This window comes from Phycodurus eques, chromosome 20, assembly GCF_024500275.1.
Source record: "Phycodurus eques isolate BA_2022a chromosome 20, UOR_Pequ_1.1, whole genome shotgun sequence".
Taxonomy (NCBI): Eukaryota; Metazoa; Chordata; class Actinopteri; order Syngnathiformes; family Syngnathidae; genus Phycodurus; species Phycodurus eques.
This window is the reverse complement of record NC_084544.1, coordinates 5375734-5400091: the sequence shown is the minus strand read 5'-3', so window position 1 is coordinate 5400091 and position 24358 is coordinate 5375734. Positions and strand designations below refer to the sequence as shown.

The 24358-nt window shown below is 40.6% G+C and overlaps 1 protein-coding gene across 1 annotated transcript in view; it reads left to right on the top strand.

Moving 5' to 3' along the window:
• Positions 1–24358, top strand: part of csmd2 (CUB and Sushi multiple domains 2) — a 148813-nt gene that overhangs the window by 92312 nt on the left and 32143 nt on the right. Inside the window, exons 26-40 of the mRNA XM_061664441.1 lie at positions 231–357; positions 6633–6835; positions 6998–7189; positions 9498–9636; positions 9816–10003; positions 12063–12257; positions 12916–13032; positions 14612–14725; positions 18132–18227; positions 18637–18840; positions 19264–19388; positions 21714–21810; positions 22219–22323; positions 22579–22697; positions 23209–23278. Coding sequence (XP_061520425.1) covers positions 231–357; positions 6633–6835; positions 6998–7189; positions 9498–9636; positions 9816–10003; positions 12063–12257; positions 12916–13032; positions 14612–14725; positions 18132–18227; positions 18637–18840; positions 19264–19388; positions 21714–21810; positions 22219–22323; positions 22579–22697; positions 23209–23278 — 2091 coding nt within the window. The remainder of the gene's footprint in view (positions 1–230; positions 358–6632; positions 6836–6997; positions 7190–9497; positions 9637–9815; positions 10004–12062; positions 12258–12915; positions 13033–14611; positions 14726–18131; positions 18228–18636; positions 18841–19263; positions 19389–21713; positions 21811–22218; positions 22324–22578; positions 22698–23208; positions 23279–24358) is intronic.

Below are 24358 nucleotides of genomic sequence, written 5' to 3'. Positions count from 1 at the left end.
GTTTCACTCGTAGCTGGCTGCTGTATTTCAGTGCAATTGTCTTGTCCTCATACCGTAATCGTTATAATTCTTCACTCTCCATTTGTATCCTGTATGAAGGAGCTATTATGATGTCAGAGGAAACATTATTCATTATTAGTTACATTATTTTTGTCAGATGAGATGGCACCCGAAATATGAACAAACTACTTGCATTCTTTTGGCCCACAAATGTTTCCTCCTCTTTCCAGCTGAATGTGGGGGCACCATTAAGGATGAGCCCACCGGTCGGATTTTGTCTCCAGGGTACCCAGCTCCATATGAACACAATTTGCACTGCGTATGGACCATCGAGGCCGCTCCTGGGAGCACTATTAGGTTTGAACAATGCTCTTTATTTTCTTTTGGTGGACTTGCTGCTAGTTTGATTACGTTCTTGGCTTCCGTTAAATGTACTTCCATTTGTGGAACAGGATGCCATCAAACACATTGATCTGTAGTTGACTTCCTTCTAGGTGGAAAAATACCACCTCGGATTGAGGGGGAAAAAAAGTATGTGGGGCCCACTTGTGAAGAACAAGATATGACCATGTACATTTTTCTATAGCTGGTTTCTCATACTGACATATTACATCAAAAATGTGGGACGAGTATTGTCTGTGTGTTGCAACAGCAGCTTTAGGACATTACCAGTTGATCCATGACTGCTACATCCCCTTCGCAAGGCATCCAGCATCACAGCAGTTATCAACAAAAACCCAACCATCCTGGGACTTAAACATGTAGCCTATAGTTAGGCCCACATGATTGTGCTTTCTGTCAGTTTCAGTGTAACAAAAGTAGAGGTCTCGGAAATTGCTCCAATGTCAGGCACACACTCCGATAATCCTCATACAGTGTGACCAATATGTTAGAAATATTATAATTTCCTTGCTCTATAGACAGGAATGAATGTGTTGCTGTTCATTGTTTTGAATAAACTTTGTTTGTTGTTGTTTTTGTTTTTTTTGGCTGCCCTGGGAATATTTCAGATACCTCTTTAAAGTCACTCCTAAACATTATTGTGCAAAGTATCCAATTTTGTCTCGCAATGCATGTAAAATAATACAAAGCTTCTACAGAATTATGCAGGATGCATCTGAATGTGCATTCTTAACTGCGTGCACATGAAATGTAATTTTTCCTTATTCTCCTGCCATTTGGAAAATTAGCCTGTAGGCATGTCAAGACCTCTGCTAGTAATCTCAACATGCTTATGATTGAAATGCATGACACTCGTGGACTTACGCCACAAGTGATGTCAATGACGGTGTTTTGGGTCTGAGCATATTTACAGAAATTAAATAAATAGCCTTTTTCATTTGCAGTCAATGTATGACACACGCATTTCATAACAGTGCTTTAGCTTGCATACAATGCGGGCCACTGCAAGTACATGGGGCTTGACATTGTTGTGTCCCTCATCATTCTTCGTAAAGGTTCATTAGTGTGTTTGGCACCTCTAGTTCTTTGGCATTCCCCCTGTCAGACATACTTCACATACATGCCTTTGATCCTGCCCATATAATTCATTATTGAGAAGAATATGCAAAGTATTTGTCAAAGTAGTCCTCATATATCAAATAGCATTGCTGAAGGTAGCACAGAAGTCAAACAAACATTTGTGAGCTGTATAGAACAACGGCAACCTTGAAACAACAACAAAAAAAAGAAAAGAGGAGAGGGTAGGAGATTACTGGTGGGCACAGGATAAAAATCAAGATATGAAGAAATAAACTATAACTGTAGCAACAGACTTTCAGTGAACTATCTTAGCGATTACTGTTATGGAAAAAGAAAGTGGTACTTTAGTGGCATGCCCTCTGATTTCAGAAATAGTCTCTGTGGTTGGAACCACTGCCTCACAGCATGTAGGTTCTTGTGTGGTATTTTCTCATGTTCACGTGTATCTTCTCTCTGTGCAGTCTAGCTTCCTTCCAAAAGTGAAAAAAATAAAATAACAATAATAATAATAATAATAATTAATAATAATAATAATAAAAACATTGTATGTTAGGTTAATTGATATGTCAGCACTGTGACTGAGTGGTGATTTTTTTTTCCAGAGTGTACCCCGCCTCTCACCTTATGTCAGATGGAATAGACTTCAGACATCCCTCCTGACCTTGCACAGGATTAGTACTATAGAAAATGGATGGATTGTGACCAGATTTTCTCTTTAGATCTTTCTTTATAATTATTCCATTGAATAATCAAGTCACATCACACAAATAAATGATACATTATATGTTCGGTCTTTTTGAGCGAGTAGTGTGCATTTGTTTCAACTCGGATTGATGACCCCACAGTGACTATTGACAGGATCTACTTGCGCACATTGATGGTGTCAGTCTCTTATGGGACACTGGGTCCTATTTTATCATTACACAACACCTAAGCTCCTGTGCAAAATGCTTTTTTTTTTCATTTATTTAATTCTTATTTTTTATATGCAATGAAAGACCTGTTTGATATTCAGTAAAGCTCCGCAGAGAAGCTAATTAGTATTTGTGTTGGTGGCTAACCTCAACTAAATCTGGAAACAGTTGTAGAATGACATCATTGACCAAACAAATGAAAAACTGGAGGTGCAGCATGTTGTCTCTGTTAGAGAAAATGAAGCACTCTTTTACATGAACGGGAATGTTTTCAACTTCCGTGATTCTCTGCAGGGCGTTCATCTCTTTACATGATATACAGTATAATTGATACTGTATGTTATTGTAAAGTCAGTATTTCATCATCAGTATTAGTATTATCCAATCTAATCCACTCCAACTTTTTTTGATAAGCACTTTAAAATTAAGCAGTGCACCAAAGTGCTAAATAAAGCAAAAAAGATCACACCAAAGACAAAGAGTTTCAAATAAAACACAGAGATGAGTAAATAAATAAAATTACAAGACACCAATGTCAGTCCTAAAAGAAGAAATAAAATTAATTGGAATTAAATATATTCCAAAATAAATGAATTAGTCAACATATCTCTGTTTCAAATGCCAAAGAGAAGAGATCTGTTTTTTTTGTGATGTGATGGGAAAATAAAGTAAACAAGAGGCTTGTCAGGACAGCACATGTGAACATTAAAATCAATAAGGACGCGGTCATAATTTGGCCTGAAGTCATTGTTGTTGTTGTTGTTTTTTGTTTTTTTTTATTATGCACCCTGTACCATTTGCACGTGCAAAGGAAATTTGCCCCATTGCCTTCATAATGCGTATAAAGTGTTAATATCTATAATTTTTAAATCCACACACTCACTCAACACACTAAAGCCAGGCTCCCCACAGAATTTGCGATTGCAGCATGACCATTTTGTATTCATAGCACTCTCCAAATCTCTCTCTGTTTCTCTCATATGAATACAAAACAGTTAAAGCAGAATCAAAACAGACCCAATGAATTGCATCTGTCCCTATCTTCTCTCCTTAGTGAGAACACATGACACATGATTGAACTGTTTTATCACATTAAGAGGCAGACAAGAGTCAAGAATAAAACCCTGCGCTATAAGGCTTCATTACCCAACTTTCTATTATTCTATGATTTGCGCGGGGGATGACAAATAATTTTTCTGAAAGAAATATGTTGTTTTTCCTCACAGAGCACCCAATCATGTGTGTCCAGAGTTAACATTTACATTAAAATGGAATCTAACAAATCTCACCCAAGTTTGTAAAAATCACTTTAAAAGCTTGTCATAACGCAATTTTTTTTCTCTTTTAATGCAAATTCAGTTTTAAGAGTGTCTACATCACACAGCCAGGAGAAAGTTTTGTTTTTCAAAATATTTTAGAACGCTTCCCTTATGAACTCTTTTCAGAATATTGTGTTCCGTGACAGCAACAATTGAACCTACCAAAAGAAAGAGCAGACACTCCTCTTTCACCAGTAAAAAAAAGTTTACCATTACTTACTCCTGTCATCCCAACACCATGCACCTTTTCCAGGCAGACACCCAGCAATTGTTAACAGTGGTTTTATTTCAGATCCCTCCTGTGCCATTAGCTTTCTCCACCGACTTCGATGTCTGTCAGTGAACAGATAAATATCAAACATAGAACATGATGCCATTCAATATTTGGCAGTCCTGTAAGGTGCCTTGGAAAAAAAGCAATGTTCAGAACTCTCGCATGCATCCTTAACACACGAAACATATGCAACAATTTCTCACAAACAACAATATGATGTAGGTAGGATAAACTAAAGGAGGCTGCAAAACAACATTGAGAACATTTAAGCAACCAGAATAATAGGAGGTGAAACTGTAATAATACCTTCTGGACTGATGGCAAAAATGGACCGACTCCAAACTCAAATTTGACTCTCACACAATCAATTCCCATTTTCTCAAAGTCTGTAGGAAGCCACTGTCCTTGATTCGTTCGTAAATATATTTGGTAAGCTTATCGCGGCATGCCATTTTTTTTGTTTTCTTACAGTATACAAACTACGTAATCAACAAGTATTATGATTGTTTTTTGTTTTTTTTTTGCAACCAGATTCAGCTTAGAGCCCAGTTATGACTTCTTACATATCTATGATGGGCCAGACTCCCTTTGGCTTGAGGTGTCAGTGAGTTCAATCACGTAAATAACTTCATAGTGCAAGGAAAGAAGTCCTATTTTATTTGATTATTATCTCTCTGGTCTTTCCAAGCATCCCGTCGTATTATAAGAGCCACTCAAGCAGATGTAAAACAACTAAATTCATGCACATTTTACTGATGAAGTGATATAAATTAAACATTGTCTTGATTCACCGTGTCAATTCTATGTCTCCAGATGTACGTAATTAGAGAAGAAATTACTCACAAATGGCTCACTACTTTATATATCCGTGAATACAGTTTGTGTGAATGTACAATTTCCTTCTCACTTTGTTTCACATGCACTTTGTTCACAATCACGACAACTTGACAAATCGGCAATGCGCTGTATTGGCCTTCACAGAACATTGCGGAGTCGCCTCTGGCTGCTGCCCATGCCTCACACGCTGTGGAAATCGGATTCTGACACCAATTATGCTAACACGGCAGGAAGTTGTTTCTGAACGTCAACATATCAGCGGGTTGCTGTTTTTCCAATGCATCATTTGAAGCTCAAAGGCTCTGCATTGCTTGTGTCTGTGTGTGTGTGTGTGTGTATATGTGTGTGTGTGTGTGTATATATATATATATACAGGATTTTTGTGTGGAGTTGAATTCAAAATGGTACTTTTTACTGTCTTTGCTGGATTACTAAATAGCCAAACTTTAAAGCTAAAGTCTCCAAACCCCAAATACTCTAGATATCTCTTATGAACAATGTTCCTTAAGTGTATTTGTATTGAAAATTACTCTATACTTTGTCCAAAAAAAATATTAAAAATTTCTTTTTTTGGTAACATTTAACGCTGATATGAATCTATTGAAGCTAAAGTCATATACTTCTACAGTCATATCTAGTTCCACATGCCTCTTCATGAACAAGACCAGCCTGCTGGTTCAACTATAGTAGGTAATATTTGGAATTGCCGAAGCCTCTGCGCCATCCATGGAAGACGTGGCATTACCCCAGTAGAGCGGTTGAAAGAACGCTGTGTCATTTTGACTGACACTTCATTTACATTTACTAGCCAAGCTCAACATAATTTGCTTGTGCCTCCTCATCTCATCCCAGGACAGCTCTTTGTGTGTGTGTGTGTGTTTATTGATTTATTTTTAAAGAATTGTGTCAGCAGGGGCTGTAGCGATTGTGATCAAGACTGACATGCTGTATATATTATTTTAAAAAAAAATCTAACTTTACACTTAAGTAGGTGTGAACACTGAATATTGAGAGCCAGTTTGTATACAATATCTTCTTGCATATGCTCGAGACCGCAAGCAATTGAGAATATCGTCAAGAATCCACTGCATTGAGACTGGCCTACTTTTGCACGCTCAAACACACATATTCACATCCAGCTCGCTTGTAACATCCAGCTGGATGATAGCTGTCTTTGGTGAAAGTGAAGAGTACATATTTTGACAGCAACATCTTTTTGATGTAGAGCTGAAAATTAAATGCTGGGGCTGAAGTAGCTGCTTGACTGACACTGCAAAACATCCATTGAATGTTCTGCATCTGGTGTCTGTGATTATATTTAAAAATGCCGTTTGTCCCTCTGCTTGATTTCTGCCCTTATCTTTTAAGGGCCTTTGATCTGTTGTTATTTTAAACGCATTACAACTTTTGGTGCACCGATTCATTTTAATGCATTGTAGTGTGATTTCAATCCATTTATATTCTCATGATTAACTCTAAAAAGAGTATTACCAAACAAATTGTTTGGTGCTGACAAATGTACAGAAAAAAAGTCTTCCTTTACTGTGATAACAGTGTTTTGATTTTGATTAGTTTTATAATATCTGTTGCAGTGGTTTTGCGTTCACCACATGATACTCAGAGGTGTCTTCATTGTGATAATGGCTCTCAATGGATTGTGTAGGTGTACATATAATGTCCCGTATAAGGAACAGAAGGAAGGTTTCACCCTTTGTAGTTTAGTTTCCTGAATATTAACATGAGCTGCAGCATCTCCCCCTTTGCCTCTAACCGTTTATTAATTAAATGTGTCTTCTCCTCAACTAGTCTGCATTTCCTGGTTTTCCACACCGAAGAGATCCATGACGTGCTTCAGATCTGGGATGGGCCCCAGGACGGTGGGGTGCTGCTAAGGGAGTTGAGTGGCTCCACGTTGCCGCCAGATGCTCACAGCACCTTCAATGCCATCAGTCTGCAATTCACCACTGACTTCTTCACTAGCAAGCAAGGCTTTGCAATGCAGTTCTCTGGTGAGGCTGAGGATCATGACGCTGCTGAGAATGATGAAAGGGGAAGGTTTTGACAGTTTATTTTGAAAGAGAGAACACAAATCCTCACAGGTTAACTTTTTTTTTATGGCACTGATACTTTCATCTCAGTCAGGTTCCTTTTTACTTCCCCTGCTCCTTCAGTCTCTACCGCCACCTCATGTAATGACCCGGGCATTCCGACTAATGGGACCCGCAGCGGTGACAGCAGGGAACCAGGGGACCATGTGGTTTTCCAGTGTGACCATGGCTACATCCTGCAGGGCGCCAACAGAATCACCTGCACTGAGATCAGTGGCCGTTACTTCTGGCAGCCAGACCCTCCAACTTGCACAGGTACTCAGCGCAGCATGCAAAGTGAACTGTGGCTCATAATGACACAAGGAGTATGATGAGTTCAAGATTTCAAAATGTTGAAAAGGTGTTATATACCAACAACTACTACATCACCTCAGTGGCTTCTCTGACTTCTGTAAAGATTAGACAAAAGAGTTCCCCAGCAGACTAAATAGCTTAGGTAATTCAGAATCAGAATCATCTTTATTTGCCAAGTATGTCCAAAACACACAAGGAATTATTCTCCGGTAGTTGGAGCCGCTCTAGTACAACAGACAGACAATTTACAGAACACTTTGGAGACATAAAGAAAAAAACAACATAAAGAAAACATAAAGACATAAAGAAAAAAAAAAAAAAAAAAACAATTGTGCAAAAAGATGCAGAGTCCTCTAGCACTTAGAGCAGTTCGAATGACTAATATTGCAATAGTCCGGTCCAATGACCATTGTGCAAAGGGCGCTGAGACTTCAAGGAGTGTATGCGGTTTAAAGTGACAAGTAGTGCGATCATCTGGGACAATGTTGGTTGTGCAAATGTTACAGATACTCCTCAATCAGTGTGCAAATGGAGCAGATGCTACTTTGGCATGAGTGGCCAGTATATGCAAATAGTGCAGCATGGCGAGACAACTACAGTGAGTGCACGAGTAATACATAATTGGCCCCACAGAAATGTGACAACGGACTCAAGTCAAAAAATTGCCAGTTTGTTGTAATGGAATTATAGGTTAGGTGTTTAAGAAGTTGATTGCAAGAGGGAAGAAGCTGTTGGAATGTCTACTAGTTCTAGTTTGCATTGATCGGTAGCGCCTACCTGAGGGAAGGAGCTGGAAGAGCTGGTGACCGGGGTGCGGAGGGTCCGAGAGGATTTTGCACGCCCTTGTCTTAGTTCTGGCAGAGTGCAAGTCCTCAATGGTGGGTAGGGGGGTACCGACAATCCTTTCAGCAGTTTTGATTGTCCGTTGCAGTCGGAGTTTGTACTTTTTTGTAGCAGCACCAAACCAGACTGTGATGGAAGAACACAGGACTGATTCGATGACCGCTGTGTAGAACTGTCTCAGGAGCTCCGGTGGCAGGCCGTGGTTTCTCAGAAGCCGCAGGATGTACATCCTCTGCTGGGCCTTTTTGAGGACGGAGTTGATGTTGGTCGCCCACTTCAGGTCCTGAGAGATTGTAATTCCCAGGAACTTGAAGGTCTCCACGGTTGACACCAGGCAGCTGGACAACGTGAGGGGCAGCTGTGGCGAAGGATGCCTCCTGAAGTCCACGATCATCTCTACAGTCTTGAGCGTGTTCAGCTCCAGGTTGTGTCGGCCGCACCACAGCTCCAGCCGCTCCGCTTCCTGTCGATATGCAGACTCGTCACCGTCCTTGATGAGGCCGATGACAGTGGTGTCATCTGCAAACATCTGGAGTTTGACAGTCGGGTTCGCTGTGGTGCAATCGTTCATGTAGAGAGAGAAGAGCAGCGGAGAGAGGACACAACCTTGGGGCGCCCCAGTGCTGATGCTGCATGTGGATGAGGTGGCCTGCCCCAGCCTGACCTGCTGTGTCCTGCCCATCAGGCAGCTGTAAATCCCCTGGCAGATGGCAGGTGAGACGCTGAGCTGGAGAAGCTTGGATGAAAGGAGTTCAGGGATGATGGTGTTGAACGCTGAGCTGAAGTCCACGAACAGGATCCTCGCGTAGGTCCCTGCACTGTCGAGGTGTTCTAGGATGAAGTGCAGTCCCATGTTGACTGCACCATCCGCAGACCTGTTCGCTTGGTAGGCAAACTGCAGGGGGTCCAGCAGGGGACCTGTGACACTCTTGAGGTGGTCCAGCACAAGACGTTCAAAGGACTTCATGACCACAGATGTCAACGCGACAGGCCAGTAGTCATTCAGATCCGAGATTGCAGGTTTCATGGGGACTGGAATGATGGTGGAGCGCTGCTTCCGTCTCCATGCGCCGAAAACCGCGGACGCCGCTCCGGTGAGTAACTCAGGGAAAAAACTGAGCGGATTTGCGAAGGTTGGTGACAGAAAGTCCGGAGTAGCCTCCTTGATGGTTAGCAGGTCTCTCCTTGTTTGTTTGTTTGCATTGTGCCCAAGACAGTCACTGCAACAGACATATCTGATTATAACGCCTCTCCACAAACAACATAGACTCTCTGGCCTGACATTAACTATTGCTGTTTTAGCATGTGACCAAACTTGGTGCTTTGAGGAAAAAAGGAAAAACAACAATTAGTATAAAATATTATTTTATTTTAGGCAGATTTTCTGTTTGACCTACTTGTTTGAATTTTTGAATTTTCTTCAAAGCTCCATGTGGAGGCAACCTGAGCGGTCCAAGTGGGCTCATTCTTTCTCCGGATTATCCGGAACCTTACCCTCATGGGAGAGAGTGTGACTGGACTGTTACTGTCACAGAGGATTATGTCATCGCCCTCAACTTCAACCAGTAAGTTTAACTAACTCTCTGAATGGCTATATTGTTGTGGCCCGCGATAGAGCGATAGAGTCAGGTACGCTCACCGAGGGACTGTGACACCAGGCAGGGCGTGCCATTTTTTTTTTTATTTTCTTACAGTATACAAACTACGTAATCAACAAGTATTATGTTTTTTTTTTTGCAACCAGATTCAGCTTAGAGCCCAGTTATGACTTCTTACATATCTATGATGGGCCAGACTCCCTCAGCCCTTTGCTTGGAAGCTTCTACGGCACAGACGTTCCCGATCGGATCGAGAGCAGCTCCAACAAGCTCTTCCTGGCCTTCCGCAGCGATGCCTCCCTCAGCAGCAATGGATTTGTGCTTCAGTACACAGGTTAGGACTTTTTATGCATTGTTTCTTCCAATTTCCTTTTCGGACTAGTCTGGGGTGAATGTGATTCCTTGGAATTAACTACTGACCAAGGCCTTCCTTGGAGACAGACTAATTCAATGAATTCAGTAGACAATAAGGTGACTCCAGTAGTGCTTAAGCTCTTTTTTGCTATTTACTTTGCCTTGCTTGCCTCACTATATTGTGTAGACAAAATACAAATGTGTTTGCTGTTATGGCCAGACATCGATGTACCACAAATGTACTTTTGCCGTTTATGTTATTATCACCTCCCCGGAAAATAAGTGATACTATTATGAAAAAAGCTTTTCTAAATTGCAGTAGCACAATAACAGACTCTTTCACTCCATATACTTATCTATGAGCACCCCAAGTCCTCTTTTTCTTGTCTTATTTTATTTTAATCAATAATTTTATTGCTCTTTCGTCTGGTAGACTCATCTCCAGTCATGTATTTACGGTGCGTGATACAATGAGTCATAATGCACCGGCAATCTGGTCAGGCAGGTGGACCCAGTATGAGACTCATCACAATTCCAGTTTCCACACTTTCAATTCTTAACAACAGTAAACCATAAGCAGATAAAATATGAATTAGCTCCCCAGTTGTGAACAAACAACATGGCACAAAAGTTCATACGGCTACCGGTTGGTGTATTTGGTGAGCGGGGCCCAGTTGACAAGTAGGCCCAGTGAGTGTTTGGTCAGCCTGCCATTGAAAACTGCATTACAAAATCAGCCTGCGGTGCTGTCAGTCTGTTTACCAAGGAATCTTTTTGTTTCTATGTCTCTGGCAGTGTCTGATGGGGATCTCCGGGGAAATATGTAGGCAAAAATGTTCCATGGCCGGATTACATTTGAATAACGCACACTGACATCAACAGACATACTACACCAAAACAAACATCTTCACTCTTTCGTCTGTCTGATCCAATACCATCATTTTACTCTTTCACTTCACCTCACATCGAATCATGTAAACTCTTTCGAGTCTTTTTTTTTTTTACTGGATGAGGTCTCACGTCCATTTTCTCCTGCGCATATAAAATGTCCCAACAAAACCCTTGTTCTTGTTAAAGTAGCTACCTCTTTTGAAGCGACTGACATTGTTCCATTGGGTTTAATATGCGACTACAACTGTTGCTTGTCACAGCTTAAATAGGGGAAATGGGTTGGAGATTGAAGTCTGCCAAAGTAGAGGGTTAAAACTGACAATAGCATTTGCTTTGGGGTCCACCTGAAAATAAGCCATAGTATATACTTGAGATCCAAGTTATAAAGGGCATCATGACGATGATCTCAATGCATCATGAGAATGATCTAGATATTGATTTGATGAATCAAACAGGAGGAGGTTGCTATCTTAACCGCAGGCGTTGGAAAAAGAAAATTGAAGCAGAAGCCCTGCTATGATACAGGGAACCCATGCCAGGACCTGAGGCATGATTTGCTTAGACGCACATGGGGGGTAGTCCTCAGATATGGAAGTGAGCTGTGTTTAAAGAAAGAGATCAAGGCATGTGAATTATACGGAATTGACGGGTGGTCTTTGTCACCTGATACCTATGTGACAGATTGAGCAATACCTCTTTCTTACACCCTCATAAGCGGTGACTTATGTGTGTCTGGATATGATATTTGCACACTTGTGTGCGTTTGTGAGCATGAAAGGAAGCGTTTGTATGTGCATTGTCTTCTCCCCTGGAATGGACAACAACGTTATGTGAGAGAAGCGGTTGTGTGCACTCAGCAGACCTTGGCCCAGACCACTGCCACTTTCAATCAGCTGCCTGTCTATCTGCAAAGCCGTACACATACCGTCAGCAGCGGCAGATGAGACGGTGCCGTCAAGGGCCAGAGAGAAAAGACAACTAATGACATAGATTTACTTAAAATAGAAAAGCAGTGTAAAAAGTGTAGGAGGCTACAAAAGAAAGCTAGGATAAGTCACTGCTATGGATGTAAAAATCCTTTCATATCCAGTATGTCAACATGTGCTAAACATGCCTTATTTTCCACTGTGTTACCTCTTTCCACACAGAGAATCCACGGGAGTCATGCTTTGAGCCGGGTCTGGTGCGCAATGGGTCGCGGGTGGGAACCGAACTCAAGCTGGGCTCCACCGTCACTTACCACTGTGACAGTGGCTACACACTAGAGGGAGGACAAACCCTCACATGCATCATGGGAGCAGATGGCAAGCCAAGCTGGAACAAACCCAAACCCATCTGCACTGGTAAACACTGACATCTGGAGACAGTCCAGAGAACCCACACATTCCATACCAATGCTCACAGATTTATGCCATGTAAACATACACTTAAGATGGCTGTTTGCGTGGTTTACTGTTACAAGGGGTGTAATGTAGCATATGAAAATGGATGGATGGATGGGGTTTAAGGGCGTGCATGGCAAAGCATAAAACTGCTTATATTTTGTGCAAACAGGGACATATTTAATGACGTCAAATCAGTATTTGTATTCTACATTGTTGTGACTGAGTGGAAGATCCGATCGCATTTCAAGATAATAATGAATTTATGCAGAAATCCATGTAATTCCAAAGCATTCACATACTTTTTCTTGCAACTGTACATTATTTCCACATATCTTCAGATGGGTGATGCACCCTAAAACCCTGCCTCGCCCTGATGAACCCAGAGGGAGACTTGAAAAACATTGCAATTTTGCTGTGGCAAACACCAGTGACACCTTGCAGCCAAAGCCCGATCAGACAAGGAAAAGTAATTTAGGAGTGATTGAACAGAGTGGGTGGGCAAGCACTAAGAAAATTAATCAAACATTACAAGCTCCGTACATTTTTCTTCTGTGCTTGCCATGAGATTGTTGATCATCTCGTCTATCGTGTCTAATTATTCTGGCTGTCTTTCTAGCGCTGTGTGGTGGACAGTACTCTGGTTTGGAAGGAGTGGTCCTGTCTCCTGGTTACCCTGGCAACTACAGCAGTGCAAGGATATGTCTTTACTCTGTGGTGGTTCCTCAAGATTATGGTAAAACAAGGACTATACAGTATTATTTTATTTGCTGTTGACTATCATACAGTATATTGGTTAAATTGCTCATTTAGGTATGAACCGAGACAGGTCTGTCCTCAATAGTTTCCCCATGAACCGACAAGATAATGCCACGGAGATTTATTTTCAGAACCATCATTGGCAACACTTAATATTTTCTTCAAACTCTTCTCTATAGGTTTGGGTGGTATCTGATGCAAAAATGACTAGAATTTAATTTTTTTCAGCACTCTATCATAGACAACCTTTAATATTTTAGTCACACTTTTCTCTATAACTATCTGATACAAAATGAATGGGTCAAATTTCTTACATTTTCCTTATCAGCAATCTACCAGCTGTAATTTTCTTTCAAGGATTACCGTTGTCACCTTTGTACCATTAAATTCTCAACTGATTTTCCTCAAATTTTTATGGGATTATTTTTCAATGTCAAAGAGAGTGAGAACCCCTCAGTAATGGTAAAACAGCCTGTAAAAGTAAAACTGCTGTAATGCTGCCCAACTACTGTGACTGTCACTCAAGAAATGTAATCACTATTTTACATATCCAGCGAGGAAAATACCTGACCCCTAATTGGTATGTGGAAGATCAAGTTTTATCAAGCCTTTTGAAATTTCCATATTAAGAAAGTGCAGCTTTCCAACGTGAAAATGTGACCAGATAGCCGCAAGCAACTGAAAAAAGAAAAAAAAAAGTTATTTTAGAGAAAATCTTTCTTGTTGGATGCATTTTGCCCTCCCTGGCTCACATACTGGTTCTGATGTTCTCTTTATCCTCTAACTCGTTTCTCTTGCTTCTCATTGACATCAGCATTCATGTCATATCATTGTTAAGTCAAACTAAGCAACTTGCTTCTGGGTACGCAGGTGTGGTAAATGTACCCATTAGAAGATGTGGCAATGCTTCAAATAAATAATATCACAAGGCTCACATCCTTCTTGTTGGAGTTTCCATGAGTGACTGAGACAGAATTGACAGTATGCAATAGACCATGTTTGCATCTTCCTAGAAGTTGATTCCAACGCCCAAGAATAACTATTCAGGCTTCTTTATAGAATGCAGACAGAGATGACGTATGAATGGTTTAATCCACTGACGAAGATCAGTTAATGGGAGCTGCTGAGGCATGATTGTTTCTTTGCAGTTAAGGTCCTGCAACCGATGAAACACACTGACTTCAGGCCCCCCTCTGCTCTCCTCCACTTTCCTATATCCTCCTTGTTCTTCCACTTGCAAAATCGACACAGATTATTAGATCTGAAAGGTTAAATATGCTCCAGCAGTAACAGTTGAGAGATTTGGTTAACGGATGAAGGTGGCTGTCATTGCTGGAAAACCTTTCATCTGCTGACAAAGCATTGAGCCGAGGCACTCGTTTGAAAATTCCCTTTTGTCACATCAGTGATGGGTTGTGTTTTTATAAGTGGCAACATTATCCACCTTGCATGAGTTCAGACAGGATCTTTGATCTGTTGATCGTCACATACTTGCATGGATTTAAACCATATTTCAACACAATTTCTAATTCCACCACCTGTTGTTCCTTTTCTAGTGGTCTTCAGCCAGTTTGCATTCTTCCAAACAGCTCTGAATGACATTGTGGAGGTTTTTGATGGGCCGACACAGTCCTCCCGTGTTCTTAGCTCTTTGTCTGGAACGCACACAGGTAATGCATGCACATACACATGCAAACAATGAAATATACAGTACATATGCCTACATTCATGCTAGCTGGTTTCAGAGGGTGACAAAACAAATATATGCAGTTATTGAATGGCAAACATGCCTTACTTGAACAGCTTTAGTTTCATATCCAGGAACAGCGGGTATAAATTCTCTGATTTATTGACAGTTTGATCTCGTAGGCATTATTACCGACATGACTGAGAACAAAATGAAATGTCTAAGCTTTCTCCCTTATTACAAGGATTGCATTGACATATTGCTGATAGAGGCAAAGATGCGGCAGCAGGTGGGCTCTACTGAGCTGTAACACATTGCATAAGTGACAGCGGCATCTTACTTCATCGCAACGGTAACAAATCATCAGACATGCTCATGATTGCGTCCAAATACACCTGTATTAGTGTGACAAAATGTGTATGTGCTAGCAGTTATACGGATCAGCAAACAAGTATTTTATTTAATTAATTTTTTTAACCATGTAAAGAACAGTAATGCCAGAAAATACATACACTCGAATGGCTGATTAGTTTTGCATCTTCTCTCAAGTTTGCTTGGTTTTCACCCATATACATCTATCTGGTTTCCATATTTGGTACACCTGCAACTAGTTGTAATACAAATGTAATCAGGGAAAAACACAAATTTGAAATTCACAGTTGACATCCATTAAGACTTATTTTTTTAATAAATACTTGCGCAGTGTCACTGTTGACATCCAAAAAGAGATGTCTCCAATAAACGCAATGTTGTCAGATAAGTTCAGAATACCAGTCAACGCCACGTAGTTTTTAGTCTACAAGACTACAACAACTGCAAGTAAAGGCAGAATGCACGCAAGTGAGATGGAATCTTGGCTGTCGCAACGCTATAATAAAATAGATGGACAAATTTGACAAATGCCACAAAAGATGTTAAACAACTTGCTTGAACGAGACAAACATTTCTCAAAAGTGGGAAGGTGTGAAATTAGAGCATTTCTGTATCTCGGTCAGTGACTTTTGACAAAAGCAAATATGATTACTTCGGTTTGTGTCCAGGGCAGGCCGGGGAAAGAGAAAAAAAAACTGCAAAAAGCATCTAGTTCACTACTCTGTTAACAAGACGCTATATTAACCGGGGACTCCTGTCGGCCAACTCACAGAACTCACTCAGCGCGCAGAGCAAAGCAAAGCTCACACTGTCTGACAAAGGAAGACAGAATTTAGGTCTACAAAGGTGGCTTCACCTAAGAACACAGGCATCATGCAAATATGTGCTGTGTGTTCTCAAATATCCAACTACTAAAGCAAGAAAGATAACAGGGGTTGGTGGGAGATAACGTATTATGTGCAATGTTTCTTGCAATGTTTTTTTGCTCACACTGTTATGCTTGGCAAAGTATACAAACGACCGTATATTTAGACAGGATTAGAAAATGCTGAAGATATAGATCTCGACAGAATATCATATGACATTTTTTAACTCAACGAAGCCGCTTGATAGAATAAGGTAGGCAGCTTTAACAGCTTTGCTTTTAGGGAAAGACTTTCTACAGTAAGTGTGCCTCTGAGTTTACAAAGTGCATTCAGAGGTCACTGATTTTGTATGCGATTAACCGGAATGTGATTGATGGAGTTCAAATATTTAAACACCAAACTGATCCAAGGATGGTGTTTTGCATGAAAACTGTTTATTGCTTAACAACTGGAACATTAATCTCATCCATAACTGCTGAATCCAAACCAGCTAACGCCATCAAATGTTTTTGGGCAACTGGCTTTCTGCCAAAGCCGCGCTGGCTTTCCTTCAAATCAGTGCAGAGGAGCTGTAAAACGGTGACCTGGTTTGTAGCTGGAAGCTGACCAGAGTTGTGATAAGCTACATGCTGACACATCTGATCTGTTAAGGTGAACGCATTCCCTGCACAGCAAATTATGAAGCGGTCACTATAACAGCAAACTGCTGGGCTTTCCTGCAGTTAATGACCCAGCATGCCCTCGGGTCCCGGCTGTGGCACCCGACCAGTCATGGTATAGAGATGTGTCCCTGGAGTTCTCTTATGATGCAGGATCTACAGGAACAGATATATGAAGCACATATGCAGAATAAAGTGATAGTACAACTTCTGGAGAGACACAGGAACACACATAGTATGATGTTTCCTCAGGGGGTTAAGCATGTCTGCCTCCCCACTACAGCGCGACAGCAAGCAGACACAATGTAATGAGATCCTCCGCCGAGAGACTGTCAGCAGCTTGAGCACCAAAGACTGAGAGGCAGAGATGTTCAAGCAAGATGTCATGTTCTGCGCCTCCCATCTCTGTAGAAACATCACAGAGGTTTAATTAAGATGTTGTAAACAGGTTGAGATAATGCTAAAAGAATTATATTATTTTTGGGGGGGTTTCTGTCAAAAAAATATTTAACTACGGTATCTAGAAAAATTATATTATTTTGTTTTCATCACAAGTAAGAAACATACAGTACAATAATTGGACATACATGTTTACATTTTGTGAATACTTGAGTCATCGTGCAAAAGAAAAATCGGGATGTCATGATGGTCCCTGATATTCTCGTATATTCCAACTGACGGAAGCACAATTGGGGTGTAGAAGCTAGCAAGTTGGTGACAGATTTTCAGCGACCATCTGATATTTAAAAAATATATATTTATTTTTCATTATTTAGTGACTGGAATTTGTATTTATTTTTTTATTTTTATTTTTATTTATTATCAAGACACATCCATCCATTTTCTGTACCACTTTTCCTCACAAGGGTCGCGGGGGTGCTGGAGCCTATCCCAGCTATCTTCGGGAGAGAGGCATTGAGCAATCCCAAGTCAGTGAGGTTTTAGTCAATGGTGGTTTAAGTCCAAACATTGTCAAATCTATCAATATTTAATGAAAGATGATCAATAACATTTGCTTATACTAACATGCTGATGCACTGACACCCAAGCTTAAAAAACAGTGCTGCGCCAAAATGGATTGACCCCGATATATCAAAATTGGAACTCAAACTTGATTTACACCAGTATTTCTTCACTTTACTAAAAAAATGGCAATTGAGTTAGCCCTCTCTAGTTTTCAGTGGCTCAATTAGCACTGTATGCAAGCAGTCAAAGTGCAGCTTAATTTTGTACAGCTGGCCTGCCAGTGAGCCATGACTCAGGTGACGTTCAAGTCCCTCCTGAATGTGAAGAATGTCCTTTAAATACTGTCTACATTGCCCAGAGCCTCAGAAAGTATAGGTGATAAACCCGAGTATGAATTGAATTCTGTATTTCACACTCAGCCGACTGAAACCAGAAGAGATGAGTGTGCTGTCCCCACGTGTATACAGTATGCACTGAGGCCACTTAGTTTTTAACATTGGAAATGTTTTCTTTCACTCTATATCAGGCGAGTCATTGCCATTGGCGACAACCAACCAAATCGTGATACACTTCACATCGAAAGGCCCATCCAGCTCGAGGGGATTCCACCTAGTCTACCAGGGTGAGTGAGTGTATATCATGCAGGTGGCTGCACACACCTGCACATACACAAATTGTACATACAATTCTGAAATCTCCAATTGGCACTCCATAATTGATTCACTAACGATTCCTTCCGTCACTATCTCAGTCATTGTGTATATTTACAAACTGATCTTCAGCATCTAAAGATTAATATTACAAGATTACATTTGTTTAGATTTTATTCCCAAATTTTGCTATTCCCTCAAGACAAAAACATTATTTGCGCTGACCAAAAGGGGATGGCATGTTGATGTATTGTATTGCAAGTGAATCTTGATGACTCCACTGAAGTAATCCTGAAATACATTTCAAGTTTTTAGTCGGGAAAAGTGTGACATTTCACATCCACTTGTAATCTTTCATGTGCCTTCTCTTGCACAACACAGCTGTGCCACGAACCAGTGCGACCCAGTGCAGCTCGGTCCCCGAGCCCCGGAATGGCCGACGAATGGGCAACAATTTTGCTGTTGGCGCTGTGATTCGCTTTGAGTGCAGCCCAGGTTATGTGCTCGAGGGAATGACCGCCATTGAATGTTTGACAGTGCCCAACGCACTGGCACAATGGAACAGCTCCATCCCCAGCTGCATCGGTAGGACATGGATCTTGTACAAAGAAACACACACACTGGTTTTCATCTTCTTTCTTCCTTCTGTCCTCAAAACAACTTGCCTCGCGTGTGAGTCTTGTGTTAATCTGACACAGATTTGTGCTGCTAGCCGTTGCCTGTAGATCAAATATTCAGCCATGCAGCACGCAGGTGGCAGGTCACAAGTAAACCCCAGCAGAAACACACTGAGAAGTCCACATGTTCAAAATCGGAGCATCCCCAAACAAACACACAAACACACATACAGGAAACTGTAACAGATGCTCTTACCAGATGTTAATGATATTTCAAGACTGATGTTTCACTCTGGTGAAACAGTGGGATGTGATTTGACAATCAAAGATTTTATGAATATATATATATATATATGATTAGAGGACATACATCTATATCTCTCTTCCACAGTTCCATGTGGAGCTAATCTTACCCATCGTACCGGGACCATTTTATCACCTGGATTTCCAGAGCCTTACCTCAACAGCCTCAACTGTGTCTGGAAGATTACTGTTCCGGAGGGATCAGGAATCCAGGTTTGTATTGTACTTATACTGGAAGCTGTGGGTCATGAACGGTCACTTCAGGAACCTTAACCTTCAGGAAGGGGAAATATAAAGTATATGCAGGGAATGGATCAGAAATCAGTCACTTCAGACAAATTCAGAACATATTAAGCGGTACAGAAAATGGATGGATGGATGGTTTTTCCAACAGTAATATTTAATTCCTGTTCTGTATTTAATCAGCTTTCAGTGGCCTGACCACCGCACACACACGGTAGTGTTTAATTAGCTGACCAAGCAATAATTAACAGCTAATTAGCATTATTCCAATTGCAGCTCTTTATGTAAAGAAGGAGGAACCTTTATAAGCTTTAAACAGACTGATTTTACAAATAGTTATAATAGGCTTCGTTTAGAATGCACCCGTGATAAATGTATATTCACGTTTCTGCTCACTGAGTCGTCTTTGCAGGGGTTTGTCGCTTAGTCCCTGGGGATCTGCCAGCTAGGAAGTTTCTTGCCATCCATTTTAGCTGCTGTGGTTAATGGCCTCCGTGCTGTCCCTTAACTATAAGTTTCTGCCACCACAGTTGAATATCTGTTGGTCAGAAATGTGACATGACACCCTTAATTTCGCTGTACTACACGAATCCATTGTGTGTGTTGACTTTTTTAAAACCTTTGAAATGCAGGCCCTCCTTTCCCCCACTGACATTGTGACGTGCCAATTTTGGGGGTTTGGTATTCTGTATCCATCCTCGTTTATGTACGGTAATTTTCTTGTCTTTTGTATTCCTTGGTCATTGTCCCAGTTTTCATTGTCTTTGTCACATTTTTCAAGTCTTACCGGGACACACAAAAGCTGGTTTACAGTTGTGCATCAGCATAACAGAAACATTGCGCCATGGCTGATGCAAGAGTTCTGCATGGAGTAAAATATTTATATTGTATGTGTCCGCATGCCAGTGCTATTGCAGTCCAGTTTGTCAAACAAAACCAATTTAAACTGAGCGGATTATCTCGATTTTATTTTTCACTAAGGCAAATTGGCAATGAGACAGTCACTGCAGTCTCCACTGCTGCATTGTAGTTACATTTGCAGGGCAAGTGCACCTTATAAGACTCTGGTGTCACAATCAAGAAAAGTCACAGAAGTTAACTGCCCTAGCATCACATTTTCTGTGGCCTCTTAATGAAAGATCAATGTGTGATCTCCCTCCTCATCTATTCAAGATGCACCACAGCTAGCAGACTCCCCCCGTCTTCAATTGGCCTGCCTGTAACCAATCTATAACCATCAGTGTAAGAACACCCTGTTTAGAAGGATGAGAGGTGGATCCAAATGATAGGCTGGGGCAAGGTGAGAAAAGAATGAGGCAACATGAACCTTCTTTGCTAAATGTGGACATCGTTGATAGCGTCCTACACGTTATAAAATGCACTATGTTAATGATGTATTTTTGGTAGTCATAACTTATGTCAAAGCTAGCATTAAATCTGTAAGTTTAGTTGCTTCATAAATGCAACCTCTGAGGCTTGAGTGGAAACTCACTGCAGTTTTAATACTTTAAATGCCTTCAATTGCTGTAAATATCACATTCTCTTCAGAGATGCTAATTTATGAACATATTTTTAAAACCCACTCAAAACGTCATGCATTAGATATGAATACCTTTTATCTCCAAGTGAGCTAGTTATATAAAGGCTTCAAGTAGAAGATTATGATGCACAACAACCTGAAGTCGGTATACAGGTAAAGTTTTATCCCTTTCCGAAGAATCTGCTGAATCGAAATTTTTGTGAATGCTGAGTTACAGTTCAGCCCCCTGGACTTTTCCTGGCTTTGCATGAATACCTGCTCTAGGACTTTGGTGTTTTCATCAGTGGTGGTACTAGCAGGCTTTCTGCCATGTGGATTTTCAATAACAGATGGTGCTTCAAGAAACTTGCCATGGCTAGCGTAAATTTTACTTCACATTGGAGCGGTGTGACGGCCATAAAGCTTCTCAAACTGTAGTCGTGGACAGAAAAAAACTTGCCATGAGGCAATTTTGCTGCTCCAATGTCAATTTGCTGGCCAATGGAATGATATGCTTACAAAAACTAAAGCGTCAAAGCTTATGACCTCAATTCTGTCCGAATGATACCTGAAACGAAATTGAAAAAAAATGTGTATCGTGACTTTTGGAACCCTGTACTGTACAATGTTACTCTATCAGTCACATCTTAGCTTCCTGAGTGCAGCTGTTCTCTCCATTACTGTGCTGTTATTGTCAACTTCCATTGTTGTTGTTTTTTTTTTTTTAAATCATCCTTTAATTGTCACCATCCTCCTGTATCCTGTCCTTCTCTCAGCTCCAGGTCATCAGCTTTGTCACAGAACAGAACTGGGACTCCTTGGAGGTGTTTGATGGAGGAGACAACACTGACACTTTGCTTGGAAGTTTCTCAGGTATCTGTATCTTGACTTGTAATTGTTTTTCTTTTTTTCTGGTGATTTCTCAACAGCTAAATCAATTGCATGTTGACCTTCATACTTTTAACTGTAACAATTAGGCTCATAAGCCTGTTTTGTAAAATGTTACATTTGATTATGTCTAAATGAAAGTCAGTTTTACGCGACTCAATTATTCTTCTCACACACCTTTTTGTCTGTGGAGTTAATGTATGGTAAATTTGTTTATCTCACTTATATTGCAAGTGGTAACAGCCTTTTATTTTATTTCCCTGAGGGGGAAAAAAATGCAAATATTAGGAAAACAGCATTTTAGCTATTTGTAAGTAACTCGTGCAGTTAGTCATGGTCAACCTCAGCCAGAGATAGCATCACTAAATACCTACTATTTATTTTCTCACCAAGGCACCACAGTTCCAGCTCTACTCAACAGTACTTCCAACCAACTATACCTCCACTTTTTCTCCGATATTAGCGTGTCTGCTGCTGGATTCAGGCTGGAATACAAAAGTAAGTCAAGTTAATAATAATTCATGTTACTCACCAACACCTCAAAGCCAACTATTGGATTTCATAGTTGAGCGTTTTTTTTTTTTTTCACTCACTGCCTTGCTAGGTTTTGACAGAGGGTCATACATTACTATTATAGTGTTTAGGGTTAGGGGGTTAGGGTTAGTGTTAGTAGGTTAGGGTTAAGGTTAGGGTTTAACTTCTGCTGAGAAATTTGACGTTTAATGCTGAATTTATTATCTTTTATCCCTTCAGCTGTGTCACTGACCAGCTGTCCTGAACCAGTGGTTCCCATGAATGCCATCAAGGTTGGGGAGCGTCTTCAGATGAATAATGTGGTGTCCTTTCAATGTGAACCTGGATACACACTACAGGTAAAAGCATAACGCACACTGATTATTGTGCTGATCTGTTACTTTTGCAACCCCCAAGAACATGATGGAACATATTAACAGTAGCTGCTTGAAAGTATTTTCTTGATATTATGTCATGAAATGTTTTCCATCCTGACACAACAGCCAAGGAAACATATTAAAGTGTTTGTAAACTACTGTTTTATGGTTCAGCTTCTTTCTGAGTGATTTTAGTGCAAGTACTGTACACATTGAGTCTCGTCTGCAATTACATTTTCGTACTAATTTGGATGGGGCAAACATCTACCTTCCTCTGATCCTTCATTCATTTTAATACGATTGTAATTCTTGTTCTCTATTGATCTTTGGCACTTCAGATAGATTTTGTAATTTAGTCGCTGCATGAAGTCTTTCGGAGACAACTGGCAGCTGCTTCAAACAATTAGAACGCCAGATGTGAGTGAGAGCAAATTAATTCACAGCCAATTTGTTGCATTTTCCTCTTTGTCTCTGCAAATGGTGTACCTTGAAGGGGAATTCACACATCACATGTATGCCTGGAACTGTACGAAGATGGAACTACCCTCCACCTCTCTGCATTGGTAAGAATAATTGTTTCCTATTTGCTCCACATTCTTCCCCTATCCTTCTGGCCTAGTTCTACAGTCTGACAACTTATCCTCAGGGATTTTTCTCTCCCTTTGGTCCCCAGGTGGTTATTGAAAGTGCTATAAGGCCAAGATCTCAGTTTTAAGACTTATGATCTTGATACTGTGGCATCTTCAGCGTTACATTGTCACTTTAGTTTCAAGGGGAACAGGTTTCGTCTTATGCCTCCCTCAGGGTAGTACAAATCAATAGGTTATACTCTTTTTACCCCAAAAGCTAAGCAAACGGACTGAATTAAGGCATTTTGGTTTATTTAATCCAGTGTTTATCAACCTTTAGTCACCCATTTTATATTTGACAAATCTCAAAGCACACCATCAAACAAAAAAGTAAGAATACTGATGATCGCATCCCAATTTATTCGCAAATTGACTTTGTCAGTGTGAAATTAGGGCCTGTTTAACTCATTCACTGCCAGCCATTTTCAAACTAGATGATCCTTCAAGACTCACCAAATATTGTGTTCTGTGACAATATAAGCACCGAAAAAAGAGTCTTCTTTCCCCAGGAAAAAAACAAACAAACCAAAAAGTTTGGTTCTTGCTTATTACATTCTTGAGTAATCAGCAGTAGAACATGGGTTGGTTTCACCAAAAACACCAGTTTCTCACTAAAAATCTGAGCTGACCCTCATAACAGTAGTTCACAAATCTGAAATTTAGAGACAAGCTGGGCAAACCATCTCAATGAATTAATTTACCACTAAGCTGATATACTCACAGGAAGTGATGACTTATTCTATTGCATGAGAGAATACATTTATTGTGTGAAAGAGAATTTAATTGTTCTGACTGTCACTATAAGTCACTGGCATCAAAAGATGAAAAAGATATGTGATGCTCATACATCCATCCATTTTCTTCCGCTTAGACAAGTTCAGGTCGCGGGGGCAGTAGCTTTAGCTGGAAAGGCCAGACTTCCCTCTCCCCAGCAACTTCCCCCAGCTCTTCCGAGGGGATCCTGAGGCGTTCCCAGGCAAGCCGAGAGACGTAGTCTCTCCAGCGTGTCCTGAG